Source organism: Aythya fuligula, chromosome 20 (assembly GCF_009819795.1).
Source record: "Aythya fuligula isolate bAytFul2 chromosome 20, bAytFul2.pri, whole genome shotgun sequence".
NCBI classification, from domain to species: Eukaryota; Metazoa; Chordata; class Aves; order Anseriformes; family Anatidae; genus Aythya; species Aythya fuligula.
Window position 1 is genome coordinate 4,137,373 of NC_045578.1, and position 26,550 is coordinate 4,163,922.

A 26,550-nucleotide genomic window follows, 5' to 3' on the forward strand; every position below is an offset into this window, starting at 1 on the left:
GGCGGCTGCGCGCGCGGGGCGATGGCGGCCGAGTGGGGCCCGGCGGAGCAGTGGCGCGCGGCCCTGCCGCAGCACGCCGTGCTCGGACGCCTCCGCGACCGCGTGGCCGCCGCCGCCGCCGTCGCCGCCGTCCCCTCACGGCCCGGGGCCGGTCCCAGGGCGGCGCTGAGCCGCAACCTGCTGCTGGGGCTGGACGGGGACCTGCTGCTGTGGGACGGGGACTGCAGCGCCCTGCACGCCATCAGCCTCCGCCGCCTCGGCGGCCCCGAGCCGGGGCTGAGCGATTATCAGGTGGGGAGGGGGGGTATGAGGTGTGAGGGGGGGGGTTGAGGGGTCGGTGAGGCCGGGGAGAGGGGGTCTGTGAGGTATGAGGGGGGTTTTGAGGTGAAAAAGGGGGTTGAGGGGTCTGTGGGGTGGGAGGGGGTTGAAGTATGGGCGGGGGGGTCCCTGAGGTGAGGGGGGGGCTGTGGGGCTGGGAGGGGGATTTGGGGTTGTCAGGGGAGAGGGGTTTGTGAGGGGTGGGGGGTGTTAGGGTGGGAAGGGGCTTGAGGGGTCTGTGGGGTGGGAAGGGGGGCTGTGAGGCTGAAGGGTGGGTCCTTGAGGCTGGGAGTGGGGCTGTGAGGTGGAGTGGGGGGGCTTGGAGGTGTGTAGAGGGGCGGGGTGGAAGGTGAGACGAGGAGGTTGTCTGTGAGGTGGGCACCCTACCCAGCAACGACTGACTAACAGACACCCCCACCCGGCACAGACCCCCCCTGGCACTGACTGACCCCCCCCGGCACTGACTGACCCCCGTTTCTCTCCTCAGACGCTGCTGTGCATAAACCCGCCGCTGTTCGAGGTGTACCAGACGCTGCTGAGCCCCACGCAGCACCATGTGGCGCTTGTTGGCACCAGGGGACTCACGGTCCTGGAGCTGCCCAAACGCTGGGGCAAGAGCTCCGAATTCGAGGGTGGGAAGGAGACGGTGAACTGCAGGTGGGTTGGCGCCCACTGGCAGCATGCTGCAGGGAGGGCCCAGCTTTAACGCCCCCTGCTAACGCTGCTGGAGCCTTTTGGTTGTCTGCACAGCCCCTCTTGCCCCCACCCGAAGAGGTAGCTCTTGTCACTGGGCCTGTGTCTGCTCTCTGTTTCAGCACCATTCCCATCGCCGAAAGGTTCTTCACAAGCTCGCCGTCTCTGACTCTGAAGCACGCCGCGTGGTATCCCTGCGAGACGCTGGAGCCCCACATCGTGCTCTTGACTTCAGATAACACGATAAGGTAAAAGCTGCTTGTGCTCTCGCTTGGGGCGTGCCTGGTTTTTCACTAGGTATTTGTGCTTTGTCCTTCTTAAAAGAAGCAGCAATATAAGATAGGATGGGAGGATTTTTTGACCCCTATCAGCTGGTGTTCCTGTATGAACATTACTGCTGTTTCTTTCCTCTAGGATTTACAGCCTGAAGATACCTCAGACGCCCATCAAAGTGATTACTCTTTCAGATTCAGAGGAGGAGACTCTTACAATCAACAAAGGGTTTGCGTGGCTTCTTGTATTTTGAAATGCTTTTGACGGAATAAGCTCTGCATTCTCTGTCATGTTTTTAATGAGTGATAAATCCACCTTAAATTCTGATACAAATTTTCTCATGACTTACTGATCACAGAATTCTGTGCTAGAACTTCTTCCTAGCACAGTAGCTGCACTATTTTTTTTCCTGATTTTTCTAAAAGAGGGAACAAACTGTACAGTCAGTGTTTGTCAGAATAGTCATTTGAAAAATAGGCATTATCTTTAAGGGTTAAGAAGGGCTTTTTGGGTGGGGAATGCAGAAAACAGATCTTTTTATTTTTTCCTTGGGCTTAACTGGGAAGGAGAAACTTGAAACCTCTTGCTCAGTGAAACTGGGCTGGCTGGTGGGTGCCTTTCAGAAATGAGGCCTTTTAAGAAGGATGTTACCTGCGTGCCTTTGCTGCTGCAAGCAGCGTATATCAAAGGACCGATGGACAGGTGTTCAGAAGTAATTCGACGTACTTCTCCCAGTCACTGCTGACTCCAGGCTTTGTTCTGACCTGTCCCTAGGAGAGCCTACACAGCGTCACTGGGAGAGACTGCGGTGGCGTTTGACTTTGGCCCGCTGGTGCCAGTCCCAAAGAACGTACTTGGACAGCGAGGGAGCGACGAGGTGCTGGCTTACCCACTGTACATCTTGTATGAAAATGGGGAGACATTCCTCACGTACATCAGCCTGATACAGAGGTAGGCTTGGGTTCATCCTCATGTTTCATAGGGTGCCTGTACATTGGAGAGCCATCTCTTCACCTGGCTGGGACTCTGTAATGGATGCTGGGCTGATTTTTCTTGTATTCCATTCTGTGTCGTTTCTTTGTGGCAGTGCTAGTAGTCGTAACTCCAAGAACAGTGTGTTAGAACTCCATCATGTTTGTTCTTTATTTTAATCACCCTTATTCTATAGTTATTATTCAGCAGACTCCTGCAGGCAGTCGTGGGGAACTCTCCTTCTACACCTAGTGTTGTGAGCACATCTTCTTTATTCCAGCACTGGGAATCTTGGCAAGCTGCTCGGCCCTTTGCCCATGCATCCTGCTGCAGAAGATAATTACGGCTACGATGCCTGTGCTGTCCTTTGCCTGCCTTGTGTTCCAAACATCCTGGTGATTGCTACTGAATCAGGAATGCTTTATCACTGTGTGGTACTGGATGCAGAAGAGGATGACGAGCAGGTACCTTGTCTCATTCGTTTTGCTTCCTCAGTCACAGTTCAAGACAGCAGTGAATGCCTCGCAGTGAATGCCAGGTGCTGTGTTCTTCTATAACCAAGTAGAGAGTCCTACTCCTACAGCCATTCCCCGTAACCCTCTTTCACTTTTGTTTTAAATATTGCTTGTGTGAATCCTGTAGATATAGAAGTTTTCAATCAAACTTGCTATGAGCTATTTTAAAGAGGATCTTCTGAAGAAATCATGTGTCAGAGAGAAGCTTTTTAAGTGGAAAAACATAAGGGGACTTAAACTAATTACTGTAATGATTATTACACGTGCCTATATTACGTAACACTTTCCTACTGCTATTTGCTTTGGTATTTCTATTTAAGTGCTGACTCATAGAAGAATTCAATGCTCTTTACAGTCGGAAAAGTCATGGGACCCAAGATCTGATCTTATTCCTTCCCTGTACGTGTTTGAATGTGTTGAACTGGAACTTGCACTGAAACTGGCATCAGGAGATGAGGAAGAGCCTTTGGAGTCTGATTTCTCTTGCCCAATCAAACTGCATCAAGGTAGGGTGGTGGTTCAGGTTGTTGTCTTTTGTTTGCTTTATTTAATGAATTTAGGACCAAGTTATTTTTAAATTACCATTGGTCTCAAACAGCAGCATTACAAAAAGCATTTGCGTGATGCCTTCAATAAAGCTGTGGAAAATCTGCAGAGTAAAAGGGAAGTTGCCATAAAAGAGCTTAGGAACCTCTGAACCTTGCTTCTGAAGCAGGTGTGAACATTCAGTACCTATTATCACCATTGGGGTTTTTTGGTATCATTTTTATTAACCACTTGCTGTATTAAAATGAATGGCAGAAAGGTGACTGGTGTTTCATGGTCTTTTCTGTTGTAAAGTGTATCTATGAGGGGGCATGTGCTTTTCCACTGATGTGTGAAAAGCCATTTGGTAGATCTTTGTTTCGTAAGTAGGACCTGGAAGAGTATGGCAAATACTGCAGATCACTAAAAGAAAGAGCAAGGCTGGGATGTGCTTTATTGTTTACTCATGGGCGGATTACTGATGTTTACAAAACACTAAATTATTTCAGCTGTGGATTAGAAAGCAGAAGTTGTTGTGCTTGTTCTGTTCTATGTGTGTAAACAAGTGATACACTGTGAGGATGAATCCTGAAGGAGGAGTTGGTGTCTGTTCATCAGCCTGTCACCTGGGGCAGGAGGTTGGGCAGGACAAAGGGTTTGGGTCTGTCTGAACAAGAAGCCTGTCTGAAAGCTGGTCGGCTGCCATTGACTGATCTGCCCTTGAAAGTTTGGTGGACAGAGATGTCGTGTAATACAAGTAGTTCTAAACAATGCACCAATGGGTTAGTAACAGGTGTTGCAAGAGTAATTGGTTTATATGCAGAATTCTAACAACGTGGCTGGTGCCCCTAGCTCATTTTGTGGATAGGCGCTAGTCAGTACTTGCAACGAGATGTTAATGCTGGCTGGACAAGAGGTCAATACATGTGTTCAACAGCACACAGCTGCAGAATGAGATTTTCTTCGTTCAGTGCCATCTACTACATTCGCTATTTAAATTTCAGATCCAAAATGTCCCTCTAGATACCACTGCACACATGAAGCTGGTGTCCACAGCGTGGGGTTGACGTGGATCAACAAACTGCACAAATTCCTTGGTTCAGGTGAGTGGCGAGAGTCTGTTGCACATAGAGGAAAGGGGGAAAGGGATTACTGTCTGTACTGTCTGAACAGCTTTGTTTTGCTAGTAACAAGCTGGGGAACGTGTGAGTAATACTGAGAACACCTTACCCTGCACAGTGGATATTGCATTCAGACAAATCTCTTTGCAGATGAAGAAGATAAAGACAGTTTACAGGAGCTGGGTGCAGAACAGAAGTGCTTTGTTGAACATATTCTTTGTACGAAACCATTGCCATGCAGGTAAAAAACAACTTTCTGTTGCTTCCAAATCAGTGAGTTTTTCTGGAAAAGTATTTTTGATTAGCTGTCTTCTGCTGCATTCTTATCACTAAAAATAATGAAATCAGCGTAACAGAATTCAAATAAATATAAATAAGCATTTCATGCATCAAGCTCCTTAATGCACAGTTAGATATGTGAGCTAAATTTTTATGTCTGAAAATTACCTGTCAAACTAGCAGAAACTTTTGCTTCCATTTACCTGTCCCAATAGAACTCTGGGGCTCAATTAATCTAAGAGTCTTGAACACTGATGTGTTCCTTTTACCCACAGGTTAAAAGACAAAGCTGTGCCTTGATAGAACAGCTTTTTTTTTTTTTTTTTTTAGCTGGTAAGGTACCCTAATCAGGGTTAAGAGGCATCATTGTCTGGGAAATGTGATATTTGTGTTGGCTGTGTCATCTCACTTTAATACAGCCTGATCGCTTCCGTGGAATGCTGTTTATTAAACATATTGAAGATACAAAAAAATGCTCTATTAGTAGACATCAGTCATCTAATCTAAAGGGCTCCCTAAGTTAGTACAGGTGACAAATATCCAGGGGTGTGAGTTTTCACCTGAGGAAGTGGCGTTTGGAGCAGACGAGGTGGTATGCAGAGCACCTGTGTATGGGCAGAAGCAGTCTTTTCCTGAGGAAGTCTGTGCCCTGCACTAGAAGGGGGTAAAATTTCCTGGGTCACAGCAGATTTTAGCTGCTGATTCACAGCTAAGTTGTATGGGTGCTCCCTCTCTCAGGGTGGATGACTTTTTACCTGGTAACATCTGACTCAGTCAGCCTGCATGGCATGAGAATAACTATTTTGCAGGACTCCTTCAGAAGAGTGGTTCTTCACTTTGTGACATGGGTCTGGCTTAAGTTGATTGCTATAAATAGAGCTTCTCCAAAAGAACTTGCACAACAACTTTCAGGAACAAAGAATGTTTTTTCTTGAATGAGTAATGCTTGTGTTTTCTTCCCTTCAGGCAACCTGCTCCAATCAGAGGATTTTGGATAGTCTCTGACATCCTGGGGCCTACGATGATCTGCATCACAAATACCTACGAGTGTATTACAAGGCCGCTCTTGTACGTGGGTCTTAATTGGATTGAAGTCCATGACTGTCCTATAAAAAAAAAGTCAGATTTTTTTTCCCCCATTTGTTCTTTTGATCCTTTCAGCCTGGAGTTCTGCACAATGAAGCACAATGCAGTTTACCTGCTGAACAATCCCTGGCAGAGCACTTAAGTGTTCTCAGGGTAGTTGCTTACTACTGATAAGGTGGTCAGAGGGGATATAACTAATCTGTATCACTACTAATGAGGATTCAGACAAACATTGCGTCAAAAAATTGTTGACCTTGTTGTCTTCTTACTTACTTTTAGATGAGGATTCTGCAAATCTGAAACTCTTCAGAGATTGGGTCACGTTGCCATTTGAATCCTTGCTTGCCTTGTTATTTTTTTTACCTTTAAATAGGAAGATATTTGTGATTCTTGACCTTTTCAGCTATGACCAAAGATGTGGGGATTTGAGCTCCACCCTGTCTAAAGCTGGATTTATCACACAATTGAAATATTTCCTCTTGGACCACTTCTGACTTGCTGCTGTAATATGTTAATCCCACAGTGGATGAGTTCCTTAGTTTTAACTACTGTTTAAACTCTGGTGTAGTGTAATGCTTACGAGTGTTCTGTATTTGCTGTTCTCTGGCAGAAGCACAGTCCATCCTGCATCCCCTCCTTTACTATGTACCAGGGAAGACAAAGATGTAACCGTTTCCCCTCTCCGGATCCTGGCTGACTCACAGCATTCATTTGAGAAGCACATCCGAAGCATCCTTCAGCGGAGTACTGCCAATCCCTTGCTCCTGAAGTAAGTAAAAACCATTCCCTAGGGACGGTGAAGAGGGAGGACTCTTTAGGAATACTACGTGTTCATCATCAGCTCCTGACTGAACAGCAGTAACAGGGATGCAGCTTCTGCAGGAGCTTTGTGCCACTGTACAGGCATGGCATCAAATAATGTAGCCCTTTAGGCTGGAAGGGGAATCACCTCGCTCAGTGCTGGGCTAACCGCAGTGCTACGTTAGGTTGTTCAGGGCTGTCCCAGTGGGTTTTCAGCATCTTCAGAGAGCTCATGATTTCCTCATTGGGAAAATTGCTTTATAGCAAAGGGCTTTATTTGTGCCCCTCATTTCCATATCTGAACCCTCAGAGCCCTTACTGTAAGTGCTCTAATTTAACCTTTCCAAGGAACGTGGAAAAGTAGGATTGAGGAAAAAACTCTCCTGTTTATTCAGATCTGGGGATAAAGATGCTGCTCCTCCCCCTGAAGAATGCCTTCAACTTCTTAGCAGAGCCACACAAGTGTTCAGAGAAGAATATATACTGAAACAAGATTTGGCAAAAGAGGAAATTCAGCAAAGGTAAGAAAAAGTCCCTCATAAAAAGTGCTGTACAGTGTTTGGTGGAACAATGACACGAAGTACCTAGCACTAACCCTCCTTTGCTGGACTAACCACTATAACGGAGTAAAATGTGTTGAAAAAAAAAAAGTAAAAAGAGATGAACTACTGCTCTTCTGGTGTGGATGAATGAAGTCAGTGTGTCAGTGCTTGGGCATGGCAGAGGAAATCCTTTGACCTCAGCAATAATCATGACAAAACTGCTAAAAGGAAAAATTGCATTAAACAAATCTCTCCTTTTTTCAATTATAGTTGTTGATTTATTTAAAGCTGGGCCGAAATAGAAGAGTTAGTTCTTAACACTGCCCCTGTCTCAGTGGCTTTAGGTCTCCATACTACAGGAGTAGTGATTACTTCTGTGTGTTCTCTATGTGGCCTAAATACAGATTCAGCTGGATTGTTGTTGTGGGTGGCTCGATTTTATGTATATATTTATCTTAAAGAGTGAAGCTGCTGTTGGGACAGAAAAAGAAGCAACTAGAAGATCTTAATTACTGTCGAGAAGAAAAGTGAGTATAATCTGTCTACGTCTATCAAGTCAAAATCCAGAATGATGCAACTTCATGCAAAAGGTACTTTATATAGGGCCCTGTATGAAACTATCTTAGAAGGGAAGGCAGTTCTGGCTTTAATTAGGCATTCCCCACTCCATTTTTTCAGGCTCTGCCTGTTTTTACATGCAGACTAATTTCCATGTAAATAAGAAATAAACAAATGTTTCTCAATTGCATAAAGGAAAAGTTTGCGGGAAATGGCTGAACGGTTGGCTGACAAGTATGAGGAAGCCAAAGAGAAGCAAGAAGATATTATGAATAGGTGAGTGCAAACTACTCTGTTTCATCACAGATTACATGCTGTTAACATATGTTTGTCAGCATGGTAGAAGAACACAGTAGGTGGGAAAGTGCCTCACTGTTTTTTTGGAAGTCTGAGCTTCTGAAATTCCCTTTGCTCAATGGTGACTTTCAGTACTGAGTCCGCTTGCAGTTGAGAAATGCTGTGTGAGGCTAGCTGAAAGAGGAGAGTAGAGTCTTGAACCTCTAAGACTTAGGAAGAATGACAAACGATGCTTCACAGTTAGAAGACTGGTGGAGTCTGAGTGTAATTATTCTTAACAGATGAGTTAATTAAGCAACATTTCTTGCTTTGTATATGAAGGATGAAGAAAGTACTTCGTAGCTTCCACTCTCAGCTTCCTGTTCTATCAGACAGTGAAAAAGATATGAAGAAGGAACTGCAGACAATACATGACCAGCTGCAGCACTTGAGCAATGCAATCAGACAGGTGAGATAAAATATCTGGCTGGCAGGTTATTGGTAACACTTCATCCACAATGATTGTGCTGAATTAAAATATAGTCCTTCCGCACAGAGCAGCTTCATGCCTTCATTAAATTAGCAACATCGTGCAGAAATAACTTCTGAACCTTATTACTAATACAGATAGAACCAGCCTCTGGAACCCTCTGTAAACCCTAAGAAAGTCTCCACACCATTCCTCAGTCCTAGCACTAATTTTCTCTTTGTAGACTCAAGGAATCATTAAGGTTGGAAAAGACCTCCCAGACCAGGTGCAACCATGCTCCTACCCCCTTCCACGTTGTGGAAGAATGCAAAAGCAAGCTGATTTTAACCCACACAGAATCAGAATTTATTGCACTGTGACACCTGTTTGTAGCTATAACTGGCTTTCACTGTGGCAGGCAGAACCAACACTGACTGCGGGTCTTTTTGTGCGTGACTTCTAGGTTAAAATGAAGAAGGAATACCAGCAGAAAAAGATGGAAAAAGGTACTAGCCCACGAAAACCCAGCATCACCCTCAGTGCCTACCAGAGCAAGTGCATCCAAACCGTTCTGAAAGAAGAGTAAGTTAAAGCTTGGATCCTCCTGTAGAATTCAAGCCCTGGCACTTATGTAGGCTGTCCTAGTCATGTTTGTAGGGTATAGTTTAACTTTGCATGGGGGCAGGGGGCTGACTGCTGCACCAGCTGGAGTTTGTAGAGAGAGTTTAAAGCATAAAGCATGCCAGCTTATGACAATGGTACTGGTCCATCTTGTGCTACTACTAAACTAAATCTGCTTTTATGCCTGCTTTTTGTCTGAAGATCTTGTGGCAGTCTCTATGATGCCTATAATTAACAAAATCACCTGCAAGTGTTTCCATGCTCTGCTTCTATCTACCACATGAATTATTTTTCTTCCTAAGTGGTCTCGAACAAAAATGACTTTACAGCTTTTTGACTTGAATTTACTTTTCTTGAAGGGGAGAACACATAAGGGAAATGGTAAAACAGATTAATGACATCAGAAGCCACGTGAACTTCTAACATGTCCAGGAAGATGAACCTACAATGAAAAGTTGGATGAGCTTTAATTTTCTCTGGTAATTCCCCTTGTATATTTAACATTTGTAAGATGGACAATATGCCTTTTCTTTATTATTTTGTAAAGATAACTATGAATTAAAGTACTTTTGATAAGATACCCAACATGCTGTGTTTCTTGCTTTTCTCCTGGAAAAAGATTGTGCAGTAGGTTCTTTTAAACCTGAAGTTATTACAGTGTAATACTCACAGCTAGCTCAGTAGTGTGGAAAAGCATGGCTGCTTCCTGCAGAAAACTCCCTGGGTTTACTCTGAGAAGCATCCCCTACCCTGGGTCCATGGCACAGTTACTGCAGTGGAGGCCTGTGGCAGAAGGCAGAGTAGAAAGACGAGAGAAGCGCACACACTTCAGCAGCTTTTTTTAATTTGGAACACTTTCTTCATAAAGGACACACCTTCAGTACAGTTAACAAATGGTTACACTTGAATCCTGTAGACAGCAGAATTCTACATCCACAATTGCACAGGACACCAATGGCTTGGTTCACTGGAATGCAGTATTAACTTCCAAACACTGTTCGCCTTCATCAAAAGGTGGCTCTGAAGTCCGTCTTAACATTAAAAGACCAATTATCTGCTGTAGACAAACTTTAGCGGACAATAAATAATTGTTGTCTCTGCCCCCCCAGTTCCCCTTAGAAAAGGTGACGTGGTCAAGCTCAGTTTTGAAAAGTAGTACTGCACTGCTACAAAAGTGGCACAGCAAGAGGTGCCAAATAAAGCTGTAAGGAAAGGAGGGCTGTTATTACCTGTTAGGTAACGAGGTTACCAGACATGCTGCAAGAACACTTGTTTTTTGTTGCTTTTTTTTTTTTTTGTACAGATTAAGACTATACAAGTATAGGAATGCATACAAAACTTGCTCTCATCCCTTTTACAGTCTGCACAAACAGAATCTGGCTTTCTAGTCCACTCACCCTGTGCATCAGAGCTGACCTGCCAGGTTAGAAGTAGTGCCTGTTACAAAAAAAAAAGGAGGAAAAAAAAAAAACACAAAAAATTTACTGTGTGAGGCAAACCAACCACCCCATTCAAATTGAGCTCCAGGACACCAGGAATTGGAGGGAAAAGCATTTAGTTGCTGATGTTTTCAGAGACACCAGAATCCGTTGAGTGAATACAGAAAAAGCTTTTAACTACACTTAATTGACAGTGGTTTAAATTTGCTCTGCAAATTTGGCACACTTTTTTTTTAAAGGCTGCTTTAAATTTCTTAAATTTGAGTTCAGCAGAAGCTTGAGTTACTGCTTCTGAAGCTGTGTTTTCCTTCCCAAGGAGTGAGTTCCCCTCAGGGTTAGCAGGACAGCTGCTTGTAGTGAGCACATCTACACTCCTGTGGCTAGTCAGGCCTCGAGTTTAAAAAAACATTTTTAAAAGGGATTATCAGTGGCTGGTGGAAAAAAGAAGTCATTTACCTTCCAACTAGGAAAATGGTCATAGCTAGAACTTAAAGAGGACTAAGGGTGCATGATGGTGTGAAGTGGTTAAGAAGGAAAACCACCACATAGTAACTGTAGACCCTTCCTCTCCAAACCAAAGGAAGTTATCCCACTGACTCACGCAGTGCCTGGTTTACAAGCAAGGAACTCAGCAGCCAGCACCACTCCTTTCAGGTGAGCTCTCATCAGCCCCCTTTGTGCCCTACTGCACGTGCTTCCAGCCTCTTCAGATCGGCCTTACACACCATCGCTGTCCACTGAGAAAAATACCCAGGCATGTATACGGACACACACATGCACAACTCCATTCTGCGGCTGATGTGTTTGTTACTGTGCCACTAACGATCACAGACTGATTGAGGTGCCACTCACCTGTTCCCCTACAGACTGGGAAAGGCAGCCATCACCTGTAACGTACCACACCTATATAAAGCCAGAGCAACAATCTGTAAAAATACGCTAGGGACAAGCCACACCAACCCTGCTCTAATCAAAACAACTTAGAACAGTCAGCTAAGGCCAGGGTTGTTTAAGTGTAAGGCAGGGACAGACAGGAAGGTAGGGCTGCTGAGAAGGGGCACTGAGAGCTGGATCAGAACGGGGCGTTGGAATGCCATTAGCAGCTCTTGCATTAAGACGACAATCCATAAACTCAACTAAAAAGTCTTTTTCTGCATAGATCTTCAGGTGCAGTTCCTCAAGTGTTCAGCTTGCTGAGATTAGCCACAAAACAACAGGCTTCCTTGAAGCACTGCTGCACAGGTTAAGTGTCAGTGTCAGTAACCAGTTAGAGTTAGTCTTCAGGAAGGAAGGGAACACAGGAAGATGTTCTTCATTCTGCAGCTCTTTAGCAAAGGCCTGTTCCCCCCCATGCTCCCAAGAATTTATTCAACAGAACAGTATGCTAACCGTTGGAAAACTGAACACAAAACATCTGGTATTAGATTTATGCATCAGAAGGCAGCTGCTGTCACCTGTTGTTTTTGTTTGTTTGTTTTTGTTTTTTTGCTGTTCAGTAAATTGAGAGGTTAACAAACCCAAAATCTGGTAATAGCCAATTAATAAAGAACCTAAGCCACATTTCAACATCTGCTAAGTGACATAAGGTGTCACCTGGAAGATGATAATTCCGCCGTCTACTAGTCTAGTTGTTACCAATGTAGGAAAAATGTTGGGTGTCAGGATTATGAAAGGAATTAATTTCTAGGATGAATAAAATGCTTTAATTCTTGCAATAAATTACAAGCAAATGGGCTTGTATGCTGCTTTTTGGCTGTTTTTTAAGGCAACCTTCTTTGAAACCACCGGTTTCCTTCCAAGTTTATGTTAGTAGCAGGATATGCACTGCTAAAAATACAGTCACATGCATTACAGCTTGGAGCATTTTCTGTCACTTCTGGCTTTCTTCATCACCATCAGATCTGTGACCAAGTATGTAAAGAAAACACAGTAAACAAGAGGCAAGCTTAAGTTATAAATTTTGGACAAAAACAAGGCTGCTCTCTCAGCCTCCTTTCTTTTGAGTCCTAACAAGGGACTACCAGTCCAAGAACTCCATGTCCATTTCCAACACCCACAGCCATACACAAAACCATTGCTATCCAACTGCATGCATGAATCTCCAATAAAAGAAGAAAAAAGGAGTCATGCTGGTGGTACCACCATATTTATATAGTAAGAAACTCAAAACTAAAGCCTGATTGATCACAACTTTTTTTTTTTTGCCTCTGCTGTTGTGTAATTTAAATGTATGCCTATAGAAATACAGGACAGTGTAGGAATCAACTCAGAGCAGTAACATGATGCCATACTTGTAAGAGATGCACTGTACCTTTCAAACTTGAACCAGCAGAATAATGCAGCTGCCATGCATTTGTGCTCTGTGACCAAGTGCAGTCACTGTTTTGCTGACCCAGGAGAGGTGGGTCAAGCTGACTTTGCTTCCTTCAGCATCTTACCTTGACCATTTTCAGTGAAAGCTAGCGACTTCACATCTATTGCCACCCACTAGAGCAAAACAGACCTGTAGAAACTCCAAGCCAATGTACTGTTCAGCTTTAGAGATGAGAAAGAACTAGCTGTAATTCCATGTTTTAACTTATACTGGTGAGAAGAGATAACAAAACAGTACACGTCTTGTGCTTTTTTTTTCTCCAAAGGATCAGAATTCAAAGGAAATATTTCAAGGAGCAAAGTTCTCAGTACAGATTTTTTTCAGGGTTTTGTTTGTTTGCTGTTGTGTTGTTTTTTTTTTTTTGGATTGGCATTCTTTTGTTCAGGAGACACACAGCTCACTCATGTCCACCACATTTCAGCAGCATTCAGATTCTACAACACAAAATCAATGGTTTAAAAAAAAAAAAAAAAAAAAAAAAAGCACTGAGTTATAAAATAAGATCAATATCCAGTGTCCTGCTAATAAAGTCATATTTTAATATAAAATATTCATACAGCATACTCTACACCTCATTCTCTCTGCTAGCTGAATACTGTTACTGACTAGTCAAACAGAAAAACTTCAACCACTTTGCTCTTCGATGTTTTGGAGGGACAATATGGTTTCCAGCAGCTACTTTGATCACAGTAATGGGGGGAAAAGGAAAAAAAAAAAAGGGAAAAAGAGGGGGGTAAATGTTCCAAAAAATCTATATTAGGTTACAAAGTTGGCTGAAAGAGGGGAAGTTTTTCAGAATGTAAGGACTGATCCCACTCAGTGGAACACGAAACACCACACTCATTAGTGTTTCCATTAGAAAATTCTCCTTCCTACACAGCAAGTCACTCTCGAGCTCTCTTCCTGCCCAGTATGAAACCTTTTCCCCTCTAGAAACAAAACTTAGTCATTGCTCCCCTCTGTTGTCTTCTGCTCTTTCGGTTAGAGTTAAATAATAATTAATGTTGCTATAAAGATGAGTTAAAAACCCCAAATGCAGCCTTGGAGCCCGCTCATCAGGGTGTCATGTTTCAGGTAGCTGATTAATGTCCGTCAGTTTTGTGTCATTCAGGATTGCACGGATTCTCTCCAGGGAATCTGCCTGCCGGATCCTCTCCAGCTGCACCTACAGAAAACCAACAGACACAACGAGCTAGTAAAACGTGCCGGAGCAAGACCGGAGGCTCATAACCAGAGCTAAGCCAATGACATATCATTGGCTGAAAGACACAAGGCTTGAAGGAACACAAACTTAATTTAGAATCAAGAATGGGTGGGAGGGATGAAGCAACATATAACACAGTTTTGCTTTTAAAACAAAAGCCACTCTCTGGGGGGCCCAAGCAAGCCCTCATTGTCACTGTGTTTTGCCTAATGACCAGCCACTGTTACTATCCTGGCCAGGCAAACCAGAGGAGCTGTGTAAAGCCACAACATTCACAGAAAGAATGTAAAGGAAGTACAGACCTGCCTGGCACATGCCTTCAAACCTCTCAAGATTAAAGCTGAAAAGCTTTTGGATGTAATGTTCCTACATCGAAGTATAATCCTGTCACTTGTTTGTCTGATAAGCCACTTCACACTGAAGAAGTGCACTAGAAAGAACCGCATGTAAATGAATGCAGAGATCACAATATTTTTTGAGAGGAAGGAGGTGGGGGTGCACAGGCAGTCATTCAGCTTTCTGTGCTCTTTGTATCAGCGTCTAGGTTTTCTTTTGTAAATTCCCAGCTATTGGTTACTTGATTCTTAGCTCTTATTCTCCATTGCTGATACCTAAACTCAGCCAGTTGACACCTCACAGACCAATGACAGCAAGAAACCCAAATCCTCATCCAGCAGTAACCTCTCCTCTTGTGTTCTTGTGTAATGCAGCAGACCTTGTGCTATGGACACTAGAGACAGCACAAACCATTGCTTTTCCTTAGCATAAAGACTTGCTAAGTGCTAAAAAAACAAAAAACAAAAACAAAACAAAAACAAAACAAACAACAACAACAAAAAAAAAAACAAAACCCAACACGTAATAACTACTTAAGGGCAGAAAGAAGAGAGAAAATACAGAGCTCTAACACTCACTGAGCTCATCACTGAAGGAAGGCCTACCACACTACCTGCAAGTTTTGAAAGAGCACCACACATCTTCAAAGTGGCATGTATGCTTTTGCTCTAAGAACTGCATAAACCAGTCTATTCAGTACTTTTAAGAAGAGAGAGAGAGGCGGGATGATGACAAGCAAGAAACAATTTCACCAGCCAGGGCAACTCAATAGCCTCCCTTGTACTACCTACTCCTCCAGAAACAGCCAGAACAAAAGAGGACAGTTCCCTATTGTTTACTAGGCAGAGCTTAGCTGGATGGACAGTCTCCAATATTCCTGCTTTTGTTTTCCAAATAAACCTGAACACTTGACTCAAAATAATCTGTATCTCTAATTCTGCTGAATTTCACTGAGTGAACTGGGCAAGAACCCAAAGGGGAGACAGTGCTGAACTTCAGTATACCACTTGTGCGCAAGATTTCTAGTAAGCTGGACGGTGTCTTTAGCAGTGTTAGGGGGATAAATTCCCAAACCAGACACTTAAAGTGAAACCTATTTAAGCTGGCTCCCTGAGGTTACAGCCACCCTGCAAACACTACAACTGCAGGACCCTTGGCTCTACAGTTGGCATTAAAAGTGATTAAACTGAAACTGGAATTAGTCTCCAGGAACACTCCTGCCAAAACTCTTTCCTGCAGCCACCTCTTGGTATCTCATCATGCACCACAGATTCCACTTTTCGGAGGAAATGGGAGGATAGAAACGCAAACAACAACAAGGATAAGACTTTTAGATAGTTTAAACAGAAAGCAGTAAGTATAGCAGGAAGAGGAACAATTCCATATATTCAGATCCAACAGTACAAGTTCCTGATTTTATCCTCAAATATACACACCTTAAATTGCTATGGAATTTAACATACAGAAAAATGTCAGGAGATGGACAATGAAATGCTAGGGCCTAAACTTATCATCACTTATGGCTCTTTACAGTTTAATGTAGCACAATAAACATGTACCTTTGCTGATAAGAACATGCTGGGATTAAGTAATCAGAATAAAATCCCTAATAGAATCCCTAATTAGAATAAAATACTAATATAACCCTAGGAATACTTGGTCAGTTTACTACACTGGTAATTAAAAAATCATTCATTAATACCAACACAAGGAAATTTTACGACTGCTATTTCTTATTTTAATCAGCCCTGGACAAGTAAAGAAACAGAAGTAGCACCTTATGAATGGCACTTCCCTTACCTGAAGCGTCTGAGAAAGCTTTACAAAATCTCTTTGCACTTGCTCACTGACATCTAATTCAGTCTGCAACCGCTGAGCTTTATTCTTCTCTTCAAACACCAGCTGTTCAAGGTTTGCCTAAAAACAAATAAATTCTTTATGTTATACTTAAACTGAATTAAAAAAAGGAGAAACTTGTATAAACTGAATAGAACATTACACTAGAGCAAGGAAGCATGGCTAATCTCAGAGTCATGGCAAGAAATTAATCCTATCATTCTTTCCACACCTCAATTTTTTGAGCTGTGAAACATGGAGCTAGTACCAATCAGACAAATTTACTCATTATCAGATTGGTTAAAACATGGAAAAGCCTCACATCTTTTCACAGCACTATGTCCAGGGACCTCAAGATGAAAGAGCAGGTTTCTGAGTTCTAATGAAAACGTACTGTAGAGGAAAGGCAGTAATCTGCTGGTGAAAATATTATTCTCTTACTGTCTTTAGTTTTGGAAAACACCCCAAATCTGAATTGCTGCAAATCAGCAACAATTCAGATGCAGTGCTTCAAAAATCTAAGTGCAAAGTGATTGGAATGAAGATTTAGACTACACCCAATGGAGTTGATTTCACTGACAATCTTATCAACATTCAAAAACTTCCTCTTCTGTTCTTATGTTTGTGTTGTAATATAAGCTCTGACCACAGGTATATCATCAAATAAGATGCACATATACTTCACACCCAGACATAGCTACCTTTGCTGCCGTCTCCTTCTTCAACTGTTCTTCGAGAGTGTTTTTTGCTTCCTGCAGACTCTCCAGCTGCTGCAGGTTTTCCTGTGAAGAACTTTCCAACTATACAAATAAAAAACAAAAGCACAACACAAAAGATTAGAACTAGAATTCCTGACACTTCAATTTCTCATAGTCCCTCCATATGGGAAATACAGACCAAGCATCTCCCAGGGATTCAGAAATAAGCCTAAATAATTTCTTGTATGTAGATAGAAAATAATCTCTCTCTCTCCCCCCAGTCTTCCTTTTGGAGCTGGAAAGAACTGACCAGGGTTGATATTTGGGTTATTAATTGGATAACCTAACATTAGCTAGGAATTAGCTATGTTAATACTTCACTTGCAGATTAATAAACAAACAGACAAAACACATTTTAAGTAACAGAACTATGAATGTGTCCCTATCCCACACTGGCATCAATAGAGCAATTCTGTCCCTCAAAGTTCCAGGCATGACCTTGTGTTTCCTTTGAGGAGGTCACAGAAACTACCTAGAGCACAGGTGCACGTACATTCTTAGCTGATATCAAGAGCTGCAATAGTTTGAGAACGTCCAGTACAATGTCAGTCCTTTCAGAAAGAATATTTGTAAATGCATAAACTGATGTTCCTTAGTACAGAAAGGAAAGGTTATGTACACAAATAAGCCAGCCCTCAACCATCCCACAACCAAGCTGAGATGAAGGTACAATAACGTTAAATATTTCAGAATTCTCTCCTTAGTTCAGCTCTCTCTCTTCCCCAATGCTAGGCATACTAAACATCACACACAAAAATATATTTGAAGTGTTACTGACACCTCTTAGGCAGTTGGGAAAAAAGTTCATTTTTTCAGATATAAAGACGTTGATAGCAACAAAGACACCAAGACAGTGTCACTTTCAAAGTCCTGATAGAACTAGCAGGAAAAAAAAAAAGAATCTTATTCTCTTTGTTTAAATACATGTATACACGCAAAACAAAACAAAAACAAACACACCCCACAGTGAAAGGGCTCCTTACCTGTTCCTTCTCCACTTTTATTCTTTCCAATTCAGCTTTTAAACTGGAAATGGAAGCTGAAAAACAGTAACATTAAAGCTTGAGTGCAAAAAAAGCACAAGAAATTGGACAGCTCCTGTTTCTTTCTGTTAATATTCAATGGAGATTTAAGCGTGCACTTTTTTTCAGCTGCACAGCTTGGGTTAATACTCTATCAGACATGGAAGTTTTAAAAATTCAGGTTAAGTATGTTCTATTACAAAATCAAGTCTTCAATTACTCATTTTGACATTGTTTTATCCTTGCTCACCTATTTCCTCCTTGCAATTCTCTATTTCCAGCTGTAGAGTTTCTTCTATGTTTTCTTTCAAATATTGTTCAGCTTGAATCTGTTCTTTTAAGAATAAAATCTCTGCCTTAAGTTTCTCCTCAAGGTGATCTGCTGTTGTCCGCACGCTAATTATGTCTTCACGATATTTTAAAACCATCTCCCGGAGCTCCTGAATCAATGATTAGCAAGGGGTTGTATTATGATCTTCAGACACACAAAGTACCATATTTATAGCCAGCACAAAGTTGTACTACCCCAAGGTTTGTTCTACCATACCAGATCCTGCATCCAGCAACACATTAAAACAAAACTGCAAACAGTTTGCTTGGACTTGGAAATAAGAAGCTTGTAAACATTACTGTCTCCACAGGATTATTTACAACCCTCTACCCCTGCTTTTCATTTCCTGACCTACCCTATCTTTTAAACTTGATGTGCTCGACTGTGAGTGAGCATGGCCAGGATGGCTCACACTTCTTCAAGACTCAGGACTATTACTGGTTTTAACCTTAATGCCTCGACAGAAATTAAAAGGATTGACTTAGCTTTACTTGGTGAATCAATACTTGCTCTGGAGTCATGGTGACTGGGCAGGTGTGTGCACAACACAGATTAAACTAGCTGAACCAGGATACGCCTGAACGTTTCCGACAACAAAGCAGCTGTCAGGCCACAGTTAACTAAATTATTATCTTTCTACCTATACTCAGAAGCATGCTCAGGGAACAGCTCGCAAGCACCAGTTGTGATCAGATGATTTTGTACATCACAGACTATGGGGTTTAAATCCAAATTATTGTTCAGTGTGCTGTTCTGAGGCAGCTTTTTGATAAAGAAGCTTCTTCCAATGACATCAAGTTCTGTGCACCAATTGTGTTAATGATTTCAAAGTGTTTTACCTCTGCTGCTTCTGGCAGAATGAAATCTTCAGCTTGTTGTAAAGACACATGCAAGCTATGTTTTCCTTGAAGACTTTCATTATCTTTTTGCAGTCTCACCAACTCTTCTGAAACCTGCTCCCTTGACTGTGTCAGGACAGCCTTCCAAAAAAAAAAAAAAAAAAATCTCAGTTAGGGTCATGCTCACATCTCTTCATGCCCCATTTACTATCACTGCTTTCAAAAGACTGAATTTGTTGTAAAGAAGGGAAACAAAATGGATCAGCATAATCAGTCCTCTCTTTTGCCTAGCCTCGGCACCAGAAATGAAAGCAAGATCAATCTTAACTGTGCAGGCAGATGAAAGGAAGCAAGCAATATATACAGCATTGCTAAATCTCCCAGTTTTCTTCCATATTTATCCAGTTAGCTAGCTGTGCTTATTCAGGCAGGGAAAAAAATAAAATCAAATATGGTTCCAGAAACTGGCAGAGCTGTTTATTAAAACCATCCAGCAACTCAGCTGTAAGATCAGGTTACCAAAAAATTAATATTCAACCTAAAATTCTCAGTGGTACTTGTCTGCCTCCCACCATCTTTTAGGAAGACATCAGAAGAGCTTATCCCTTGCAAAGAACAAGGATTAAGAAAACACAGTTTTGCTTGCATTACAAAAGAAATGCATCCAGTGAACTTTTTTTTGAGAGAAATCTTAGTTTGGATGCACCAAGACTTAAACTTTGACAAATGCTGCCCTTTGCATTCATTATAGGTGAGTATTTCTGAAAAGTAAACCCAGATCAATACATTTTCTGAATCTTCTGCATCTCCATTAGGCATGGTCTCACAAAGAGCAAACAGAATGGTTCTGCAAGTGATCTCCCAGTGTACTACAGGCAATCCTGGATGCCAGAAGTGCAATACTGGGATTCAGGAGAATGAATGCTTTTCTCCCAGCGCTGCTGCATAAGGGAGGAAAAAAGAAGAAACTTGATTCTAATACAAAAGGGAATGGATTGCTCTAAGGAAGTCAGACTTTGTTCTGCCCTAGAAAATGAGGTCCTATTCCTGTCCTCTGGCATAATTCCTACAAGATGCTCAAAATAGTTTTAAAAAAGTAAGTTCCCATACATATCTCTTTCTGGGTGTTAGGGCTGATATTTTAAGTCTGACCTGTAAAAACACTGAGCATTCATCTCAAACTGAAGAAAATATTCACCAGTAATGCTACTTGTGAGGAATCCTAAAAAAAATTGTCTTGAGAAAAATATACTGTCTTTAGATTTGACGTGAAATAAGATACTAAATGGTCATTAAATATACATAATAAATGAAAAAAACAACAAACAATTGTCTAGTCAGCTCCCTATTAATCTACATGGATATACACACGAAGTGTGACTGACTGACCCTACAGACTGTTCGAGGGTCAGCACCCATATCGGAGCTCCCTTGGTCACTATCTTTACATGTTAAGATTCACAGCTCTCTCCAGCCAAGCTTAGTTGGACAGCAAGACAAGCAGTCTTTTACAAACACTCTGAGCCCCAAGGGCTAGACAAACAGCATTGTTCAAATGATCTCTTGACTTGAGCTGTCTTACCATTTGCTCCTGGACACTTCTCTTTGCTTGTGAAAACGCCTGCTGCAGTTCACTGAGGAAATTCTCTGACTTCTGACACTTAACCATAAGCAAAGAGATCTGAAAAACAAAGAAACAAAGACAACATACAGACAGATATAAAGCATGAAAAATTTTAAAGAAGAAATAGGCTCTGAAGTTCTCTTCCCTGTTATCACTGATAACATACACTTCTAAATTTCAAACTAATCTACTGAAGTTTTTGTTAATTGCTTACTCAGTAAAATAGTAACACAGTTCAAATCAGAAGGAAGTGATGCTATGCTTTTATAACAATAGTAAGCTTATATGCTATTTACCAAACTCTAAACAACAACAAAACAGTTAATTCTCATCAAGCCTCAATGTAAGACACTTCATAGACACTGAAGGAAAACCGCAGAGCTAAGAAGTTTTTAAAATTTCCTTTATGGTAATGGTTTTTAAAAATATACCCTTCTCTGAAAGCACAGATCTCCAAATACTGTTAAGCATGTGCTGCTGTAAAATTACTTAATTGTAGAGTGAAGTAAGATGAAACACTACTTAGTTATGATTACTTTTGGTACATCAAAAAGAAAAACATTCATGTCATCTAGGACAGATTTTATCTAATGACTGCTATTTCCTTAATAAGAAAAAAAAATTAAAACATTGGGTGGGATGAAAGAGGGAAAGTCTTACAACTCAAGAGAAGCAAACCCAATGGCTTGTATATGGTATCTACCTAATATTGTAGCCTTTAATATGCTCAAGATGTTATTTTTATATTTTACAGCTATGACTACCACACATTCTATTTGGCTTCACTATGCCAAATACCCATCTGTACACATCTCAGACTGAAAAATCTTTTCAATTGGCTACTATTTTAAAGAAGTCTAGCACATATTTCAGACAAATTAGTGTTAATGTCTTCTCAGATACTCAGTAACTGCATGTCTTCACCACAAGTCTATGAACTGTGTGTCAAGTGTGTGGTATCATAGTTCTACTCTACATGCACAAAGAACACGGGGTTACTTTTGCATGTTTGAGTGATTTCATAGACAGGTCACAAACTCAAACGCTACTCAAATTCCAGTGATCACCTCTGTAAGGGATTTCAAGATTGGAGATGAAACCTTAGGGCCAAGATTGGGTAACTTGTCAGACTTGGCTAGAACCAAGGGCAGACTCAGATGGAGCATAACTAACCCTAGAACCTCTCACTTTTGTTGCCTCTGCTGCAGGTAGTTCACCCTTATCCAAGAGGAGATGAGTTCTTGCTATATACTATTGAATAATGTTTCTTCATTCCTAGCAACTTTATTATGAAGTGATTGTACCTGATTACCAGAGTCTTCAGCACTTTGTTTCATATATTCCTCCAATTCTTGTTTATCTTTCATAGTCTTTTCCAGCTGGTCATTGGCTTGCCTCAGCATCACCTGCAGCTTTTTCACCTGTGTTATTACAACAAAATAATTTAATTTTACATTATTTTGGGGAATTTTTATTCTCTGAACACATATATAACTTGACTCATCACACTCCCAGAAAACAAAACAAATCCCTCAAAAGTCCTATGCAACTCAGAAGTTCCTGTGCTGCTCTGAAATACCGAGCACCAGAGATTACACCTATAAGGAAACACGGAACATCGAGCTGCACTGGACCTTTGCCACGTAATGACTTCAGACACTTATTTCAAACCAGAACATGACTCATGCCTTCTGTACCCATCTGAAAAATTGTTCTTCAGAATATCCTAGGAAACAAACCTCTTCCAGTACTTTATGGTCATTTTATGCTGCTAGGATGAGGTCCTCTCTGTTAAGAACTCTTGCAGTATCAAAGATAATATAATTTAATGCATGAAAAGCATTTTAGAATATAAATTATGAAAGACACTGACTTCAGCATGAGCACAACACTTTTTATAGAACGGTGACTTTACCTCATGATTTTATGGCACTGGGTAAAGTGGTTCTCCGAGGTAAATATTTAAGAAATACACATACGTGGTGTTCATGGCCACACACCAGTAACAGATTAGGTTGTGTTAATAAAATTACATAAACTAATTAAATTTCAAGTGTGCTGGCATTGGCTCAACTAAAAACAATGAATAAAACAGCAAGTGGTTCATCATTGCACACTTATTCATTCCTAGAATGGCTGCAAAAATCTCGCTAAAGCTAGAAGAAAAACCTTACCTGGTCTCTTGTCTCAGCCTCCTGAATCTGGATGCCTTGCAACTGCTTCTCATAATTGGAGCACATATCGCAGCGTCTGCCCAGCTTGTTCCCTGCATTCTGCACCTAGAGGACAGAGTTATCACCTCCAATACAGGCTATAAAATGCAAGGAATGCAGGAGTGATACATACTCTCAGGTGTGTTGTGTGTTCACAAAATATTACTGATAAAAGACAGCAGCAGAATCATGTAACAGCAAGATTAAATTGCTCTAGAGGTAAAGGATAACATAAATCAGCTGCTGTACATAGATTTTCCTGGCACAAATTCCACTATTAGTGAAGAGCAATAAGCCATGACATGCAAGAGTTTATCAGGTCATTTAGTGTGTCCTTCTGAAATTTATCACATAATTACCTGCATAGAAACAAGCCTTTTGGAGAACAGATTTTAATAGCCTTTAGCCTTTTTTCATGCAATTACATTGTGTTACAAATCAAATTATAAACACAACACTACATTTTTTTTTGTTTGTTTTTAATTAAATGAACGCAAGCCAACTAAAAAGCAAGTCAGTTCATTGGGTTAGGGTTTTCTTTAATCTTTTTCTCCCTGAAACTGGGATTTGAGTATTTTTGCAACAGCATATACTAATGGTGCTACAACAGCCATCCAGATTTATTTATTTTTTAATATCCTCCTTGAACATAGCTCAGTATCAGAGACTGAATAATCAGCTAAAAGAACAGTTGGGAAAGAAGCAAGTAGAAGAAAAGTTTAAAACAAACAAAAAGACTTCCAACAAATGGGAAGGGGAAAAGTATTAGGGTATGCAGCAAAGAAACAAGGAATTTATTTGCCGTTTTGGCCGAGGGGACAAATGGGAGTTTTCTCAAAGCTCCTACTGAAAGTCATGTCGGGGCTGAAGTCTGATTTGTGTTTGCTGCTTCATGTCCCTCCCACACGGGGCAGCACTCACAATCCCCACCAGTGCTCCTGCCTCCAGAAATACGTGGGAAGCAGGGTATTTCTCCCTTAATTCTAAGACAGGATTGGAGTAAAATGTCATCGGGGCAAGGAAATACTCAAAGTAAAGGACTGAAGTCAGCTCTGAGATTGCAATGACATAGTTTCTCCCTCTAGATACTACAAACTAGCAGCAACATAAAACCCAGCAATTTTACAATAGGTCTAAACCTAAGATCCCCTAAGTAACGATTTGCAGATAAGCTGAATTTCATTAAGTTGAGGAAATAAAATATCAACGCTTCTTCACCTCATCTGTCCTTTGCCTGGCCTCTTCCACCTGCATTCTGACATTTGTTTTCCCTCCCCCAGCATCATCTTCACCCATTTCTGACTCATCTCTTTTGCCTCCCTTTCTTCCCCCTAAAGCATTATTCCTTGGCCTCCCTCCTTCTGAAATCCAGGCCCCAATAATATTCCTCTTTTCAGCAGGAAACTAAACACAGGTTTTTAAAGTGGCATCACATAAAGCTGCTGAAAATCTGCCAGGCAGAACACTCAGAAGCAATATTTCCTTGGTCACCCATACTGGAATTGGCACAGCGTTAAGCCTAATCTGCTGCTCATTGCTCACCAAAATTAGTTTCTGATGATGCAAATCCCTGACAATTTTCTGAAGCTTCCTTTGTGGTAGCTCTGTGTGTTATGCATATCTCGGTTGCTCCTTTCTAAGTCGCACTCCATGAGTAATTCTCAGTAAATATCCTTGGCATACAAAGCAGCACTGTTAGCCCTGATCCTTTTGTTAGGTCTTTGTCCTTTCCCAGTCACCCCCAGCTCCCCCTTCACATGAAATCACAGCAACCTCTGCCAAAGCCTCCCCTAAAAATGCTCTGCATTGAGTAAAGCTGACTTCACCATGAGCAGTCAGTTGATAACTCTTACATTAAATCTGCTTGAGCTAGAGAAGTATTCCAGAGAGAAGCGAGTAGCTACCTATGATGCTGCATGTTTTCTTCCACGACTGCCCTCCAAGGAAAGCAAAGCAGCAGGAGCTGAACAGCCTTCCCCCGGCAGGCAGCCCACGACACAGGTGGCAGCAGGGCGGGCACTCACTCACCTCTTTCTGCAGAAGATTCCACTCCGTCTCGCTCACCAAGCGGTACCCGCTAGGAGACACGTAAGCGCTTTCTACCCCTTGTGTAACGCTGGAAAGAAGCGAAGCAGTCTCTTCTTGCTCTGGCGTCATTGCTTTGATTGCTTTTTCCTGATCTTTGGTTAACATAAACCCACTTGGCATTTGCAGAGACCCAAGGGAAGCTGTATCAAAGTTCTCAGAGACGGAATCTGCTCCAACAAGTGGTCCAAAATCTGACTCATCCAGATTCCCAGCAGATTTTGCTTTGTTGTTGTATCCTAAAGCTTTGGACTGTAAAGATCCAGATGTCCCCAGACTGTCTGTTGACTGTGCTCTCCGTAGTCCATCTTTAAACATATCATTTTCTGATTTATTGAAGGATTCACCAGAAGACAGAAGCAAGTCTGCGTCCAACGAATGGACTGAGCCATGGGTGCTATTTAAATGCACCTGGAATTGGAAAACAAGATAGAAAAAGTTAACATTCTGGGAGCACAGTACAAGGGGAATGCTGGACGGCAAGTATAGGACATAGCAAAGGGAGGTTTAAGTTGGCTTTGGCAAGAACATCTGATCGCCAAACTTAAGACTGAAGAAAAAAGGATATAGAACTGAAATGTACTAGCTGCAATTAAAAAGAGTCTTCTGTTAAGAGTGCTTTTGTAAGAATCTGTCTTCCTGCCAGCTCTTAGCAAGGACACAGTCACCTTATATCTTCCGGTATTTGAAACAAGGCACTTCTTCCATTAAAGGGAGACACTTGCAATGTCACTTCTAGAACTATAATCAACAACAAAACACAAGTGTCCCTCTTCCACAACTAAGTCCAGAAGTCTGTCCATATGAAAATGAAAGGACTTAACACCAACATAGAAGTGAGTGGAGAATGATGTATTTAAAATCTACTCTGTAGTGACAAGTGAGTATTTTTCTTCTATTTCTTTTTTCTACTTTGAGCGTCTCATAAAATATTGCAAGAGGAAAATATTTTCTTACGATACTTAAAATATTCTTTGCAAATAAAATAAAAAAAATGAAAAGGCAAAAGGCTGGGATTAAACAGAAAGGCATCCTGGGGAATGTCAATACCAAAAGCCACAGTAACTGTCCTGTGACCTGTACAAGGAACATTAAGTCTCTTGATCTATTTTTGTTTGTAGCACTGAAAAGAGAGAGCAGCAATGCTTTATTTAAGAAGCATGACTGTTTTCAAAATACCATCCATTCCAGTGCACTTCTTCTTTGCCATTAGACATGTAAAGGAAGCACCACTGAAAATAAATCTATTGAGAAAAATACTGAATTCCAAAATAAGTCCAGCATGGACTAGTAGGGTGCTGCTACTTCCATGTGTTTACATTATGTATTTACTTTAAAATGCAAATATACGAGTTGAAATTCATGAAAAAAAGTCAAGAGAGTATAGACATATAAAATCGCATCATCAGACAACTGATTGATGATATAGTTAAATTGGTT

At 41.5% G+C, this 26,550-nt stretch overlaps 2 protein-coding genes across 2 annotated transcripts in view; one reads left to right on the plus strand and one right to left on the minus strand.

Moving 5' to 3' along the window:
• The first annotated feature begins 21 nt into the window (after positions 1-21).
• On the plus strand, positions 22-9,629 carry NUP88 (nucleoporin 88). The gene is made up of 17 exons (XM_032201187.1): positions 22-291; positions 806-975; positions 1,134-1,259; positions 1,426-1,512; positions 2,059-2,235; positions 2,537-2,720; positions 3,127-3,277; positions 4,301-4,399; positions 4,568-4,658; positions 5,663-5,764; positions 6,393-6,551; positions 6,979-7,104; positions 7,587-7,652; positions 7,879-7,959; positions 8,302-8,428; positions 8,892-9,010; positions 9,409-9,629. Exons 1-17 carry the CDS (start codon positions 22-24, stop codon positions 9,470-9,472), a joined length of 2,199 nt encoding a protein of 732 aa, XP_032057078.1. The 3' UTR covers positions 9,473-9,629.
• Positions 9,630-13,209: 3,580 nt separating this feature from the next.
• The window catches only part of RABEP1 (rabaptin, RAB GTPase binding effector protein 1), a 50,278-nt gene continuing 36,937 nt past the window's right edge, over positions 13,210-26,550 (minus strand). The window contains exons 9-18 of the mRNA XM_032200646.1: positions 25,054-25,521; positions 22,987-23,091; positions 22,117-22,233; positions 20,771-20,869; positions 19,189-19,329; positions 18,269-18,458; positions 17,980-18,035; positions 16,940-17,038; positions 16,203-16,319; positions 13,210-14,027 (exon numbers count right to left, since the gene is read on the minus strand). Of these exons, the coding sequence (XP_032056537.1) occupies positions 13,926-14,027; positions 16,203-16,319; positions 16,940-17,038; positions 17,980-18,035; positions 18,269-18,458; positions 19,189-19,329; positions 20,771-20,869; positions 22,117-22,233; positions 22,987-23,091; positions 25,054-25,521 (1,494 nt within the window). The 3' untranslated portion in view covers positions 13,210-13,925. The remainder of the gene's footprint in view (positions 14,028-16,202; positions 16,320-16,939; positions 17,039-17,979; positions 18,036-18,268; positions 18,459-19,188; positions 19,330-20,770; positions 20,870-22,116; positions 22,234-22,986; positions 23,092-25,053; positions 25,522-26,550) is intronic.

Bases quoted from the DNA above. Each gene is read 5' to 3' on its own strand.
- NUP88 (XM_032201187.1), top strand. From the start codon at position 22: ATGGCGGCCGAGTGGGGCCCGGCGGAGCAGTGGCGCGCGGCCCTGCCG. The intron at 2,721-3,126 runs GTACCTTGTCTC...TGCTCTTTACAG, and splicing joins CAGAAGAGGATGACGAGCAG to TCGGAAAAGTCATGGGACCC. The intron at 7,653-7,878 runs GTGAGTATAATC...AATTGCATAAAG, and splicing joins AATTACTGTCGAGAAGAAAA to GAAAAGTTTGCGGGAAATGG.